We start from the raw sequence: 14,544 nt of genomic DNA, 5'->3' as shown, positions 1-14,544 counted from the left end.
CAGAGCACATTCCAGAGCCCCATGCGGACACGCTGCCTGCCTTACCACCGCCTGTGATAATTCCACCAAATACATTATTCATTTATCGGCTCTGAAAGTTGGAGTGGTTAAGAGGCTCTGAGTTCAGTCCACCTGGCCCACTAGCCAAGGGCTCTTAAGCATTTAAGGTCTCTTTCAATATTTGTTTCTGCTAGATAGTTTCTAAAACTTGGGACAGAGGGCCAAAAGACATTGATTTCACTGATATAACAATGCGTGGGTACGTTGCAGATTGGTACCGTGGAAATGCCTCTACCCAGACTCACCTCTGAGATGAGTTAGTTTCAGATGTTAAGTTTGCAGGTGGCAGGGAGATGGTGAGATTCGTCAATGCATGTGTATGTTTGTGATTGGGTTGAGAAAGTTTGCTGACTTCCAAAACCTCCACCAGACACTAGCAGGGATTCCGTAAATTTCAGAATTCCAAGGGGATTGGATTTTGAAGAAAGGAGATGTTCACATACAGGCTACCAGAATTCTTGTTCTTTTCCTTTTCCTTTTTAAAGGAGTACTGAAGAAGAAAATAAGAGATACAACACAGAACCATAGTTTGTTAGGAGGGCAGAGCAGGGCTGCATGGTTCAATTTGTTGAGAGAATCAGGGAAGCATCAGAAAAGATAAGGAGAAAAATCAGTCAGAACCAAGTCAGTGTTGTGAGTTTCGCAGCATCTGAAGTAGCCAGAAGGTACTTAGAAATGTATTTTGTTTTATCACATATAGTCTTATGTTTACCTTACCATATTCCCTGGTAACACAAGGTTCCTTTAAAGTGAAGTCTGTAGCCTTAAGTCTTATTGACCCATTAATATTTCATCTGAAACAATGTAACATCTTAAACTGAAACCTAAAGGTAAGATTAGAACACAAGCATTCAGACAGGTTTGTTGTACAGCTGGGCTATGGTGAGTCAGTTAACATTTTCATTTTTTTCTTTTAGAAACAGGGAAAATTGACCAAGAGATTCACAAATACAACACCCCAGGATTCACTGGTTGCCTCTCCAGAGTCCAGTTCAACCAGATCGCCCCTCTCAAGGCCGCCTTGAGGCAGACGAACGCCTCAGCTCACGTCCACATCCAGGGCGAGCTGGTAGAGTCCAACTGCGGGGCCTCACCGCTGACCCTCTCCCCCATGTCGTCCGCCACCGACCCCTGGCACCTGGATCACCTGGATTCAGGTAAAGTCTCCAGCAATCTCCAGCAGATTGCTTCGTTTCTTTAAATCTCAGTCTCTTGGGACCATGGAATGGATTTAATACCAGCACCTCACTGGTAGTGTCAGTGGAGGATTTAAGAAAGGGCAAAGGAATGTGTGAGAAGGGAGTTCTCAGGGCAGCACTTAGCCCGTCTGAAATACTTCAGGCCAAAAATAAGTAAGTTGAAGGTAAAGAATGTAGGAACTATTAACTCTTCAATGAGTTAAATTATGACTTGCCTAAACTGACGTCTGTGCCATGACTGTGGGGTGATTTTATCAATTCGCTTTCTCACTTTTGCCTCATGACTCCCAATGACTTGCGGCCACATAGTCTGTGTTTTAAGAAGAGATTTACCTATAGCAGTATAGAGACCCATCTCCTGGCTCCGTATTTATATGAATGATAATGTAGGCTTCCAGATCCTTACGAGGTACATTTAAGCTTGCAAGACTCGGTGGATTTAGTCCCACTTCTTTGAGTGCTAAGACATGTAATTTGAAAGCACGGGACTCAAATGAAAGGATGTAGCTGTTGGCTGAGAAATTGAATGAAAAGAGTATATACATCAGCCTGGGGGGTAGACAGCCTATTAAGCTGTATCTCAGGAGACTTAGGTCCTACTCCTAGCTCCACCTAAATTGGCCTTGGACAACTCAGGTGACCTCTCTAAGCTTCTACTTTTTCGCCCATAAGGTAAAGAAGGAGAGGGGAGTGTAGCCTCTAACTGACCTCCAAATCCAACATTCAATGGGTCTCCAGGCAACATGTGATGTTGCTGATCAAAAAACAGGAGGAAGATGAGGCAGGAAGCAACACAGCTGGAAGGCCTGGATTCCAGCACCATCACTGCCTCTCACTAGCAGATTAACCTTGGGCAGTTTTCATAACCTCATTCCTCAGTTTCCCCATTTCCTAAATGGAGTTAATAAGACCTAACTCATGGAATTCTATTTAAAGTGGTATGATTAAATGTGATGTGTTTAATCACAAGCATGTAGCAAGTATAAAAGTTTAGCTACAATAATATTAATAATCATGGTTATTATATCAGACACAATTTGCTATAATGCTTGAACGTTGAGTAAACACTTCGAAATCCTTTCGCCACACAAACTTGTGATTTGTAACAGCTCATTCTCTAAACCTTGTGCGCTTGATCGCTTTAATCATGTTCTGACCCTGCCCAAGTTCTGCTTTCAGTGCAGCTGTTGTCATTGTGATTCCTTGCCAGGGTTGTGCTGCGAAGCTCTGTGAAGCTTAGAAAGAAGCCAAAATTGCTCTGTTGTCAGAATAGCCAATTTACAGACGAAACAGTCCTCTTTGTTCCCCACACATGGATTCCTAGAACTTGACGCAGGGCGCTGTGTGCTAAGGGCACATATGAAGAATTCCCTTTTATGAATGCTGTTAGGATTACACAGCAGTCTGGCTTTTCCTCATGGGCTGGCTTGAACAAAGGAAAGTGTTCCTAATGCTGAAAGAAGAAAAGTAAGAGTGAAAATACAAGAGGAGAAAAGACATGTCAGGGCCACAGAGGAACAGAGATCTCTCAGATAAATTCCTGCAAATGCCCAAGTAGACAAATACCATAAATGATCTTTGCAGTGCACGAGTCCTTCCACTGTCAAAGGGACCCACTGCCTGAGGCTGTGAACACCTGTGGTCTAAATCAGGGTGAAGAGACTAGTTTCTGAAACATCTAGATCCTACCTTGGGCCAATATGAGTTCCTATGTATTATGACTTCATTAGGAACATGTTTGTTGTTAAGATCTGTCAGACATGATTGTAGGGACCAAAGAGTTTTAATGTTTTAAAAAATCATGCTTTGTGCATGACATGTATGGATTGATGGATGGAATCAGTCTCACTCTGTTGCCTAGGCTAAAGTACAATGGTGCCATCTTGGCTACTGCAGCCTCCACCTCCCAAGCTCAAGATATTCTCCTGTCTCGGCCTCCTGAGTAGCTGGGATTATAGGCACCTGCCATCATGCCCACCTAATTTTTATATTTTTGTAGAGACGGGGTTTCACCATGTTGGCCAGGCTGGTCTTGAACTCCTGATCTCAGGTGATCCACCCACCTTGGCCTCCCAAAGTGCTAGGATTACAGGATTCTCCTTGACTGATTTATGCAAATGTATATAGGGAACGTATCTGTTTGTTAGTATTTGATGCTCAAGTCAAAATTCTGTAACTCTGATATCACAGTAGGCCCATGCTATGTAACATGAGATCCATTTGCAGAAAAATTTCCTCTTACACTTGGAGAGTTCTTACCCAGTGTCCAGCAGGTGACGTATTAATCCAATTGTCATGAAACCAATTACAAGGACAGAAAACAGTTGGCTGGGCGAGGTGGCTCACATCTGTAACCCCAACACTTTGGGAGGCCTAGGTGGGTGAATCACCTGAGGTCAGGAGTTTGAGACCAGCCTGATGAACATGGTGAAACCCCTTCTCTACTTAAAATACAAAAATTAGCCAGGTGTGGTGGCACATGCCTATAATCCCAGCTACTCAGGAGGCTGAGGCAGGAGAATCACTTGAACCTGTGTGTTAAAACGTACTCTGAATGAAGAGACCCCCTAAACAGGCTTTGTGTGAGCAACATGGCTGTTTATTCACCTGAGTGCAGGCAGGCTGAGTCCAAAAAGAGTCAGCGGAGGGCGGTAGGATAGGAGTTGGTTTTATAGGTTTGGGGTAGGCAGTGGAAAGTTGCAGAAGTTACAGTTCAGGGCAGTTTTTGCAAGCTGGAAGGGGATCGTAGGGTCTGGTGCCATGAGGTTGACCAAGGTTGATTACAAAGCCAGTTGCATTATCAGTTGAGGCAGGAATAGGGAACAATAGAAGAATGTCTCAAAGTTAATTAGGCACTGCAGGGGTTGATCATTCTTCCCCTTTTATGGTCTTCCAGTTACTTCAAACTTTCTAGTTCCAGAAACTCATCTGGAATGTACATACGGGTCACAGAGGTTACCATGCTGTCCGTGGTGCAGTCAGTCAGCTTAAAAGACCTTACAGTTCTGTCTTTTTATATTAGTAATATAAAGGAAAAGGAAATGAAGAGTGGAGGGCAGTGGAATATTCGGAAGGCTGACAGAAAGGGGAGATGTTTCTCAGGGCTTCTTTGAAAGGGATTGGGAGTGACGCAGAAACCTAAAAATGGGAAAGAATTTAGACTGCTGGGAGATCTTAGGGCAAGGGGTGATACTGTGTGGTTGTTAGAAAGAGCATTTGTTGTATTGATTAGTTATCGCTTGTATACAGTTTCTGGAGGAATTAAGAGATTAGTCAGAAAACACAGGGTCCAAATAAGAGAAGGAGAAAGATAGGTATCAGAGGACTAATGATTGGAAGAAGCCATGACACACAGTTAGAGAGTTGTCCAGCCAGGTCCAGAATCACCATTTGCCCAATTCGCGAGCTTTTGGGCTTTGTCTTTTAATCTGTTGATGGCATCACATACGAGGCCAGACTGGTTTACATAAACACATTCATCACTTAAGAATAGGCAAAGACCTCCTTTCTTAGCAGTCAGTAAATTAAGACCTCAGCAGTTTTGGAGGACAACTGCAGCTAGGGAATTTACTTGAGCTTGAAGAAGGGATAGTGATTAATTCTGCAGTGCTAGCACAGAAGTCATTAGAGAGGCTATGGAAGGTGACAATTGAAGGGGTTAGGCCTGCTATGCCTGTGCTGAGTACAAATAAGGGGATCCGTGGAATGACCTGCTTGTGTTATGTTGGGACCACAAGGGGAACAGGGAAGCTTTTGTCTCGGTTGACAAACCAAATTTTGGGAGTAAGGAAAATTAGGGTACAAGTGCCTGTCTAGTTGGTAGGAAGGCAGATGTAAGGAGAAGAACCACAGAGGGAAAAAAGTCCTTGGCTTAGACAGAGCTGGAAGTGTAAACCAAAAAGGTGAGAAAGTGTTCCAAGGGGGCTGGGACTTTGGACCCAAATACCAAGGGAACCAGCAAGGGCTGTGGCTGTTAAAGGTTGTCGTGGGGTTTGGTAGGATAACTGTATGGAGGGAGAGCTCTTGTTTTCATGGTGTTTGCGAAAGCGTTTGGTATCTGTGAGTAACCATTCACTTTCATTAACAAGGTTAAGTATAAGCAGGCAGGAAGAGGGGTCTGGAGGAGAATCTGGTGAACAAGGGGAGGGCAGCCAAGGATGGAGTAAGAGACAAGGTGAATGCCTACCTAGGCAAAACTTGAAGTTTATTTGCCAATCTTGTGCAGGGGAAAATCCGGGGCCTGGTGTATAAGAAAAGGAGGGAGTCGGCCGGGCGCGGTGGCTCACGCTTGTAATCCCAGCACTTTGGGAGGCCGAGGCGGGTGGATCATGAGGTCAAGAGATCGAGACCATCCTGGTCAACATGGTGAAACCCCGTCTCTACTAAAAATACAAAAATTAGCTGGGCATGGTGGCGCACACCTGTAGTCCCAGCTACTCGGGAGGCTGAGGCAGGAGAATTGCTTGAACCCAGGAGGCGGAGGTTGCGGTGAGCCGAGATTGCGCCATTGCACTCCAGCCTGGGTAACAAGAGCGAAACTCCGTCTCAAAAAAAAAAAAAAAGAAAAGAAAAGGAGGGAGTCTGAGAAAGCCCTGAGGAGTGGAGTGACAGAACATTGAGATGTGACTGTTTTGAGGGTGGAATTCCATGATGGAAAAGAAATAAGGGGTTCTAAAAGACGAGCCAGGGGCTTGTATCCTACATGGAAGCGGTCATGAAAGGATGAGAGGACAGAGTGAGCTTGTGAGGCAGGGAGCAGGAACTTCCCGTGGTGTATGAACCATTTGCCTTGTGTAGGAAGCGACTGGTAAAGTGAGTTTTCGGAGGAAGAAAAGGTAAGGGAGACAGATGAGGAGGAAAAATACTGGCCTCGTGGGGGAGGTACTGGGGTGTCCCCTGCTGCTTTGGCTGCTTTGTTGCCTAAGGCATTTCCTTGGGCAAGAGAACCTGATGGTTTTTGGTGTCCTCTGCAGTGGATCACTCCAGCCTTGGCTGGGAAGAGAGTGGCCTTAAGGAAGACCTTTATTAAGGGGGCGTTGATAATAGAGCATCCCTGTGTGGTTGGAAAACCTTTCTGCCCATATGGCAGCATGGTGGTATAGGATGTGGAAGGCGTATTTGGAGTCAGTGTAGCTATGAACTGTAGTCCTTTGGCAAGAGTAAGAGCACAGGTTAAGTCAATCAGTTCAGCTTGCTGAGAATCAGTGGAAGAGGGGATTGTGGCCGCCTCGGTAATACATGAGTGGGATACAACAGCATAGCCAGCTTTGGCCAGTGCCAACCGACTAGGCTTGGAGGAGCTGCCATCAATAAACCATGTGTGGTCTGGAATGGGGAAATGGGGAGGACTTATATGGATTAGGGAGACGCAGTCGTGGGGTTCAGGGTCTGTGCTGGGTATTAAGTGAGAGGCTGGGTTGAAGTCAGGTCCAAGAGCAGTGGTTACGGTGGGGGTTTCAATAAGACGGCGAGGGGCTGAAAGTAAGTGTGTGAGGTGTGCAGAGGGAACTAAACTTTGGAGATTGTGAGAGCTACGGAGGGTATGTGGAGCACAGCCTGTAATTTTAAGGGATTCTAGGAGTATTTATTACAGCTGTGGCGGCCACAGTGCGTAAACATGACGGCCAGCCTAGAACTGTGAGGTTAAGCTGTTTAGACAAGAAGGCAGCCGGTCGTGGGCCTGGCTCTTGTGTCAGAACCCTGACTGCACAGCCTTCTGCTTCTGCCACATGAAGGGAGCAGGGTTGGGAGGACTTGGGGAGCACTACTATAAGGGCTGTTTCTAAGTCCTTCTTTAAAAAGCAAAAGGAAGAATGGGGGAAGGATTTGGGGTCTGTGGGGCTAGCTGAGTTTCCTTTTGTCAGTTTATAAAGCGTTTGGTTAGGAGGGTGAAACCTGGGATCCTACAACTCCTAGGAAGGAGAGAAGCTGCTGTTTAGTGGATGGGTTTGGGAAATTAACTGGATACAGGGAGAGTGCGTGTATGCCGGCGAAGGATTATACCAAGAAAGGTAACAAATGGGGAAGAAATTTGGGCTTTAGAAAAACATTTTTGAAGTCAAGAACAGAATAGTGAATTGTGGAAGGGGGTATGGAAGACAGCGGGGTACAGGGGTTTGGTACAACCAGTCTGATTGCTGTGGCGGAGGTCTTGGACTAGCCTGGAGGATGTGTCTGGTTTTTGGAGATGTAGGAACTGAAAGGCCATGTTGTAGTAAGCGAGTAATAACAGGCTTTAGGACTTTTAAGGCTTGTGCTGGGGTGGGGTACTGGCGCCAGGAGGGATAAGGGTGGTTAGGTTTTAAGGGGATGATGAGGGGTGAGTGACCTGCAGTGAGGGATGGGGAGGTGGTGTCCCGCTCCCTAGGGTTAGGGTTGGGGAACATAAGGGAGCTACTGAGGGAGGTATGGGTTCTGGGAGGAGGACGACACTGAGGTGTGGCTGTAGCCCCGGAGTAGTTAAGGACGCAGACATGTTGCTAGGCTAGCCTTACGGGGAACGGGACAGGTGGGGATGGTTAGGAACGAATGTGGAAAGGAGTGTGGGCCTAACTGACGCCGCACTTGGGGGGTTTTGAGAGGCCTGGAGCCCTTGCCGTCGATTAACACAACAGTTATGGAGGCCAAGGAGACAGGTCCTTGAAAAGAAGGCAGCGTGGGGTGCGTGGACTCCAGACCGATTAAGAAGGGGATGGACTTACCCTTCACCGTAAATTTACGCAAAACTCGGTGTCCGTGATGGTCCAGGAGACCTCTGAGATGTTCGGGCAGCGTCAGGCTTCAGCCACCAAGCCACGGAGATCTGGGCAGGACTCAGTCCAGGAGCTCTGGGAACAGCAACGTGAATCAGACAGTCTGACTTTCAGCGGCGACCCCACACAGACGGGGCAGGGCTTAGGAGGAATCCCAGGCGGCGGGCATTCCTCGGCCCAGTGGCCAGGCTTCCAACACCGGAAACAAGATCTGGGAGGGGCAACTGGACGCTGCAGTCTGGGCACTCTGACGTCTTTGTGAGCCGGTGGCGTGGCTGGGGTTTGTCTCACGGCAGAGGCAGCCTCGGTAGTGCTGAGATGCGCTGCCGCCGGGCAGCTTCTTCCCAATTACTGAACACCTTGAAGGTGAGGTTGATTAAATCCCGTCGTGGGGTTGGAGGGCCAGATTTTAATTTCTGTAGCTTTTTAAATGTCAGGGGCTGACTGGGTGATAAAATGCATATTAAGCGTTCTTCAAGGGTGAGGGTAGAAGTAAGGATGGCATTTAAGTCACTTTGGGTGACATTATAGGACTGGGTTAAGTATTGGAACTCTTGTATATATTTAGTAGGATCTGATGAAAAGGAGCCTAACAGTTGGCCGGTTTGGGACAGGTCAGATAAAGAGAAGGGAACGTGTACGTACCCTAACTATGCCTTTGGCTCCAGCCACCTCTTGAAGGGGGAATTGTGCGGCAGGGACGGAGGACTTGGCTGGACCGGGTATGAGGTGAGGAGGTGGGTTGTAAGAGGTAGAAGAGGGGGGCGGGGGGGGGGGAGGGGCTTGTTAGGGCCTGGATTGGGGTTTGGTTCAGACAGATGGGGAGGAGAAAGTTCGGAAGGGTTGATGGACAAGGAGGTTTCTGGGTCGCGGGCAGAAGGGAGAGGAGGACAATTTGGGATGGGTGGCACTGAGAGCAGAGATTAGGGAGGGACTGGAGTATTAAACGCCTGGACATCGTGCATCTTAGACCATTTGCCCATTTGTTAAAAAAAAAAATTGTGTGGGTCTCACAGAACAGAAAAATTGAAAGTGCCATTTTCTGGCCATTTGGAGCCACTGTCTAATTTGTATTGAGGCCAGGCCGTGTTACAGAAAAAGAACAGCTATTTAGGTTTCAGATTGGGTGACAGTGAAGAGGTTTTAGGTTTTTTAGGATGCAGGCTAGAGGCAAAGACAGAGGAATAGAGGGCGGAATATTGCCCCGGCAAGGAGATAAGTTTTCAGGAGAGAAGCAGAGTAGAGAGGAGGAGAAGGAGCGGGCAGCTACCAGTTTTCAGTAGGCGGCCCTGACTGAACCCAGGGCTGTAACGTGGGCGAGTGATCAAGGCAGGCGTCCCCGAGATTGACCAGACACCAAGGGAAGACTGTCTTCCCAAGTCCATGACTAATGTTGGAGTTTTTGAGAGAAAGTTGTCTGTACACAGATAACGAGTGTCTCCTTTGTCTCTACTAGAAGGAGGAAGATTTAAAGGAAAAGAGGGAGAGACTGCTTACCCAATCCGAAGGTGGCAGGAGAGCTGCTTGGCACGATAAACGTGAGCAGTTGGGCTGGTCTGATGTGTTGAGGTCTCAGGTGGGTCTCTTCTCAGAGGGGGAGCGAGGACAGGGGGCTGGTCTCCCCACCAGAGTACCCCTGTCCTGGGTTTCAGCACCAAATGTTAAAATAAATGTTAAAATGTGTGTTCTGAATGAAGAGACCCTCCCGCCCCCAAAACAGGTCGTGAGTCATGGCTTGACTAGAGGACATTTGGAAGTACGTTATCTGGTCCGGTGCCTTGGAAGTTTAGTCCTCAACAAGCAGCACTGGGTCTCCTGGAAGCTTTTTAGAAATGCAGAAGCTCAGGCCCCACCCCAGACTGACTAATCAGCATTCGTGTTTTATCATGGTTCCTAGTGACTTACCCCTGCAATTTAAAAGCTCTAATCTTATGTAGTGCTTCTCAATCTTGGAAGCACTTTAGAATTACCCGGGGAGCTTTTTAAAACCCTGATGTCAAGACTACGCTTCCGTCAGAGGTGTCTGAACCAGAGCAACTCCATCTTGAATGGGGCTGGGTAAAATCACACTGAGACGTACTGGGCTGCATTCCCAGGAGGCTAAGACATTTGGTCACAGAATGAAATAGGCGGCTGGCACAAGCTACAGCTCACAGAGACCTTGCAGGTAAAACTAGCCGCAGTGCAGATGCTAGCTAAAACCATCAGAGCCAAGAAGAGACTGCCTTCTGGTCGTCCTCACTGCTATATTCCCACCAGCCCCATGACAGTTTATAAATGCCATAGCACTGTCAGGAAGTTACCCTATGGGGTCTAAAAAGGAGAGGCATGAATGATCCACCCCTTGTTTAGCATAAAATCAATACATAGCCATAAAAATGGGCAACCAGCAGCCCTTGGGGCCGCTCTATTGAGAAGCTGTACTTTTTACTTTCCTAAATGATATGTGTTAGGGTCACAGCCAGGCGAGCCCATAGACCCCCCTCCCCATTCTCGTTCTCCCTGGCTAAGCTGAGCTCATAACAAAAACAGCCTCGTAAATAGGGCACCTGGGTTCCAGGATGTGTTCACACCCAGCTCAAACCCACCATGTTGACCCAATTAAGCAGAACGTCAGTCCCTGAGAACCAAGATGCGGTTTTTCTTAGAATAACACCTGGCTACCTGCAAACCCCCTATATAATCCCACAGTCTGTAAGCCAGGCTGCTGCCTGGCAGGTTGAAATAAACTTGTGAAACCTGACCTTGGGTCTGCCTCTTCATCCTTTTGGTCAGCCTTATGTTTTGGTGCTGAAACCCAGGACGGGAGTAGGTGCTGGCCACTCTTTCTCTCTCTGCCTCCACAGCTAGCCCCCCCATCCTGAACCCCTTTCCAGACCCAGGAGGGAAACCCCAGACCTCCATTGCCAACTGTGGTTATCTCCATCCACATCATCACCTCCTAGCCAGTAAGGTGGATAGAGGTTTGCCTCCATCCATGTTCCTCAACCCTCTGTTTTCTGTCCCAAAGTCCCAGCACTGGGCTGAGGATGCCCTTCCAGCCCCAGGGGCTTCAGTCCTGTCATCTTGGGGATGCCTAGTTGGACAGTGACTGTTCTGAATTCACTATCTTAGGTAGAAGAAACAGGGCAGAGGATGCTCTCTCCTACCTTCCTTCTCAGCAGCCTCCTCCTCTTCTGGCCTTTTACCGTGGGGTCTGGCCAGTCCATTCCGTCTAAAACTACCCCTTTAGGATGTCTCCTCCGGAATCCAGACACCTTTGGTCTCCAGTCTGAAGTCAGGCCCACGAGATTAATTTTCTACTGTAATATAGCCTGGCCCCAATATAAATGAGATAATGGTTCTCAGTAGCCTGAGAATGGTACTTTAAATTTCAACATTCTTTAAGACCTTGAAAATTTCTTCCACCACAGTGGTGAATGTTCTGAGGTTCCCCAATGTTTCAAGGTTGAGCTTGAAACCCAGCTCAACCCCTCCCACAGTCCCGGCAGACAACACATCCTCTTTTGACCTGGCTGACTTCCCTTCTCCCCACCAGTGCCCAGAGCCTCTGCCCTATGTCCCTGCTCTAGCTCTTCCTTTGTCCCCTCCCCCCCCCTCCACACCCCCACCCACTTCCAACTCCGACTCCTCTCCATCTCCACCCCACACTTGCTCCCGGACCGGCATTCCCAGCAGCCAGCTCACTTACTCCTTAGAGAAGTGGCGGGGGTGGAAGGCATTGTCCGCATTCCTGTCCCCTTGTATCTATCTGATCTCTCCCAAATCAAAAAGCGCCTCGGGTCTTTCTCCTCCGATCTAGACACTTAAAGAATTTAAATATCTTACCCAGTCTAATGAACTTACCTGGCATGATCTCTGTAGCACTCTCTCCTCCTGGAAGAGAAGGAAAGAGTGTGGCTTACGGCACAGGCACATGCTGATGACCTCCGCTGGCAGGACCCTACTAAACCTGTGGGGGGGGCTGCTGTCCCCCGAGAGAAACAGGCCTGGGAATATCAGCCTACAGATCCCAGCCGGGCATCTCGTAACCAAATGATTACTTGCCTCAACACAGGCCTTAACAAAGCTGCCCATAGGCTGTAAATTTTGAAAAGCTCAGAGAAATTTCCCAAAAGGCAAACAAAAATCCTGCCCAGTTTCTTTCCCGCCTTTACAGACACCCTCCAAAAATACACCCATGTTAGTCCTGGCCTCAAGAAGGCACCATAGTTCTTAACACTCATTTCATCTCCCAGTCTGCTCCAGACATCCAGCACAAACTTAAAAGGCTGAAGATGGCCCTCAGACCCCACAGCAAGACCTCCTTAACCTGGCCTTCCATATCAGGGATGAGCAAAGTAAAATAGACAAGACCCAGAGAGATTGTGCTAAACACCAGCGTCTAGCAGCACCCATGCACCAACCTAAACAGCCTGGCTGTGGCACCCAGGGGCACAAAAAACCCAAAAGCAGTGCACCTCCGAGGGCATGTTTCAAGTGCGGCAAGGAAAGCCATTAGGCTCAGGCATGTCCCAATCCCGGGCGCCAAAGGGCCCCTTCCCCATCTGCCAGCAGACAGGCGACTGGAAGTCTGACTGTCCTCCAACAGGCAGACAGAAAAGCCTGTACCTCCAACCCGCAACCCCTTCACTGAGACAAAAGGTGAAGAATCGCTTGCACTCCCACAGCGCCTTGGCTTAGCCGCTGAAGATTGACAGAGCCCAGGGCACCGGGCCCCAGCCCCATCCGCCGTCACTGTATCGGGGCCCATGGTAACTGTTAGTAGCAGGTAAGCCAGTCTCTTTTTTAATTAATACCAAGCACCTACTCAGCTTTGCCTGAATTTTCAGGACCAACTCATCCCTCACAGGTCTCGGTTGTGGAGGTTGATGGATTTATCTCGTGCCATGTACCACGTGCCACGTGCCACCGAACTCCTCACTTGTTCACTATCTAATACTGTTCTCTCCCACTCTTTCCTTATGCCTCACCACTCTAGGCAAACCCCCATCTCTAAAGCTCCTCCAAGCTGCACACCTCCCAGCTAAGGCAGGAGTTACACACTGCTGAGGACACCAAACAGGATCAGATGAAATCTCAGAAGCAAACAGAAACGCCGACGAGGCAGCAAAAAAAGAGCCTGCCCCTCTCCTCCTCGTCAACCCACAATCCAACCCCAGTATCCCCCACCAAAAAAGCTTCATTGTTACAACAAGGCGTCTCCTTCCAAGGAAACTGGATAGTCAAAAATCAAAAAAGTCATCCTCCCTCAAAAACCAACCAAAGAAATTCTAACATCTCTTCACCAATCCTTCCATATCGGCGCACGCCCCTGTACCTTCTCCTTCGCCCTGACATCTGTTCATCCTGCCTATTTCCCTCACTAAAAAACATAACCTCAAGCTGTCGTGTGTGCTCTGTCACTTCCTCTCAAGGGGCCTCCGCTGTCCTCCTGTCCCCACACATCAGCTAAGAGGGACAGCCTCTCCTCATAGCAAATATTAAAAGTCCTCTCCTCTCCCCCATTCCCACACAGAAAAAAGACAAAAATCTCAGAAGGAGTTTAACGATCCCTAGGACTCTATCAGCCACCTCCCTATACCTGCTTTCCCTTTCCTCTCCTGCCTACTCGGTCATCCCAGTTTCTCAGATCTAGGACCATATTCCCATTCGCTTCTCACACCATCCAAAGTAGACAGAGCCCTCACCCTCACTAAAAACCATCCCACTGCCCTTGCCAACAGAGCTACCAAACTTCTCTCCACATATACTGCCAATTACAACCATGCAAAACCCCCTCACCCTGCCATCCAAAGTCCCATAACCCTCCACACCCCAAAACTTGGCCAAGCCCTCTTAGGTGTCACCTCTTCCAACGGACACACACACATAGGCAGCATCCCTCCCTCTGCCTGCGGCTCAGCTCAAGCCATCTCTCATCCCTCTTCCCATCCCTCACTCCAAGTAAATTATTCAGTTTCCCCTGAAGCTAACTGCCTCTTTACCCAGCCCCTCCACATTACCTCCTCTTCTGCCTCTCAAACATGGAAACCCTTTCCCAGACAGGAGTTCTCAAAGGCGTCTCTCTCTCCTCCTCTGGGTTGCTGAAGCTGGACCAAGTCCCTCCACACACAAGGAACCTACACACTCCAACACCTGTTCTCAACCCACTTGTCTGTTTACATTAACACCGCAGGCATCTTCCTCCTCGGCAGGAGACAGAAGTAGGTTGTGGATCCGCAAACTGGACAGATACTTGCACCCTGGTCTACCTTACCCCAACATTAACCTTGTCCCACCAGACCAAGAGCTCCCTGTCCCTGCTACCCTACACACCCACCCAGAAAGAACAATACAGTTCATTCCCTTATGAGTAGCCCTTGGAGTCACGACTAGTGTCAGGTTAAAAGCAGGAAGCCTAAAAACCTCACTATCATATTTCCAGTCACTCTCCCAAAACTTCCAATCATCAGTTAAAAAAAAAAAAAATTAGCAAATGCTATCACTCACCTCTAAAACCAACTAAACTCTTCATCAGCAGTCACCCCACA

The 14,544-nt window shown here is 48.2% G+C and overlaps 1 protein-coding gene across 1 annotated transcript in view; it reads left to right on the top strand.

The window, feature by feature from the left end:
• CNTNAP2 (contactin associated protein 2) overlaps positions 1 to 14,544 on the top strand; it is a 2,272,324-nt gene that overhangs the window by 2,228,740 nt on the left and 29,040 nt on the right. Inside the window, exon 22 of the mRNA XM_032245220.1 lies at positions 978 to 1,217. Coding sequence (XP_032101111.1) covers positions 978 to 1,217 — 240 coding nt within the window. The remainder of the gene's footprint in view (positions 1 to 977; positions 1,218 to 14,544) is intronic.

This window comes from Sapajus apella, unplaced genomic scaffold, assembly GCF_009761245.1.
Source record: "Sapajus apella isolate SASKATOON/1434 unplaced genomic scaffold, GSC_monkey_1.0 scaffold56, whole genome shotgun sequence".
In the NCBI taxonomy this organism is placed as follows: domain Eukaryota; kingdom Metazoa; phylum Chordata; class Mammalia; order Primates; family Cebidae; genus Sapajus; species Sapajus apella.
The sequence above is the reverse complement of the archived record's forward strand: the minus strand, read 5'-3'. Positions and strand labels throughout refer to the sequence as shown.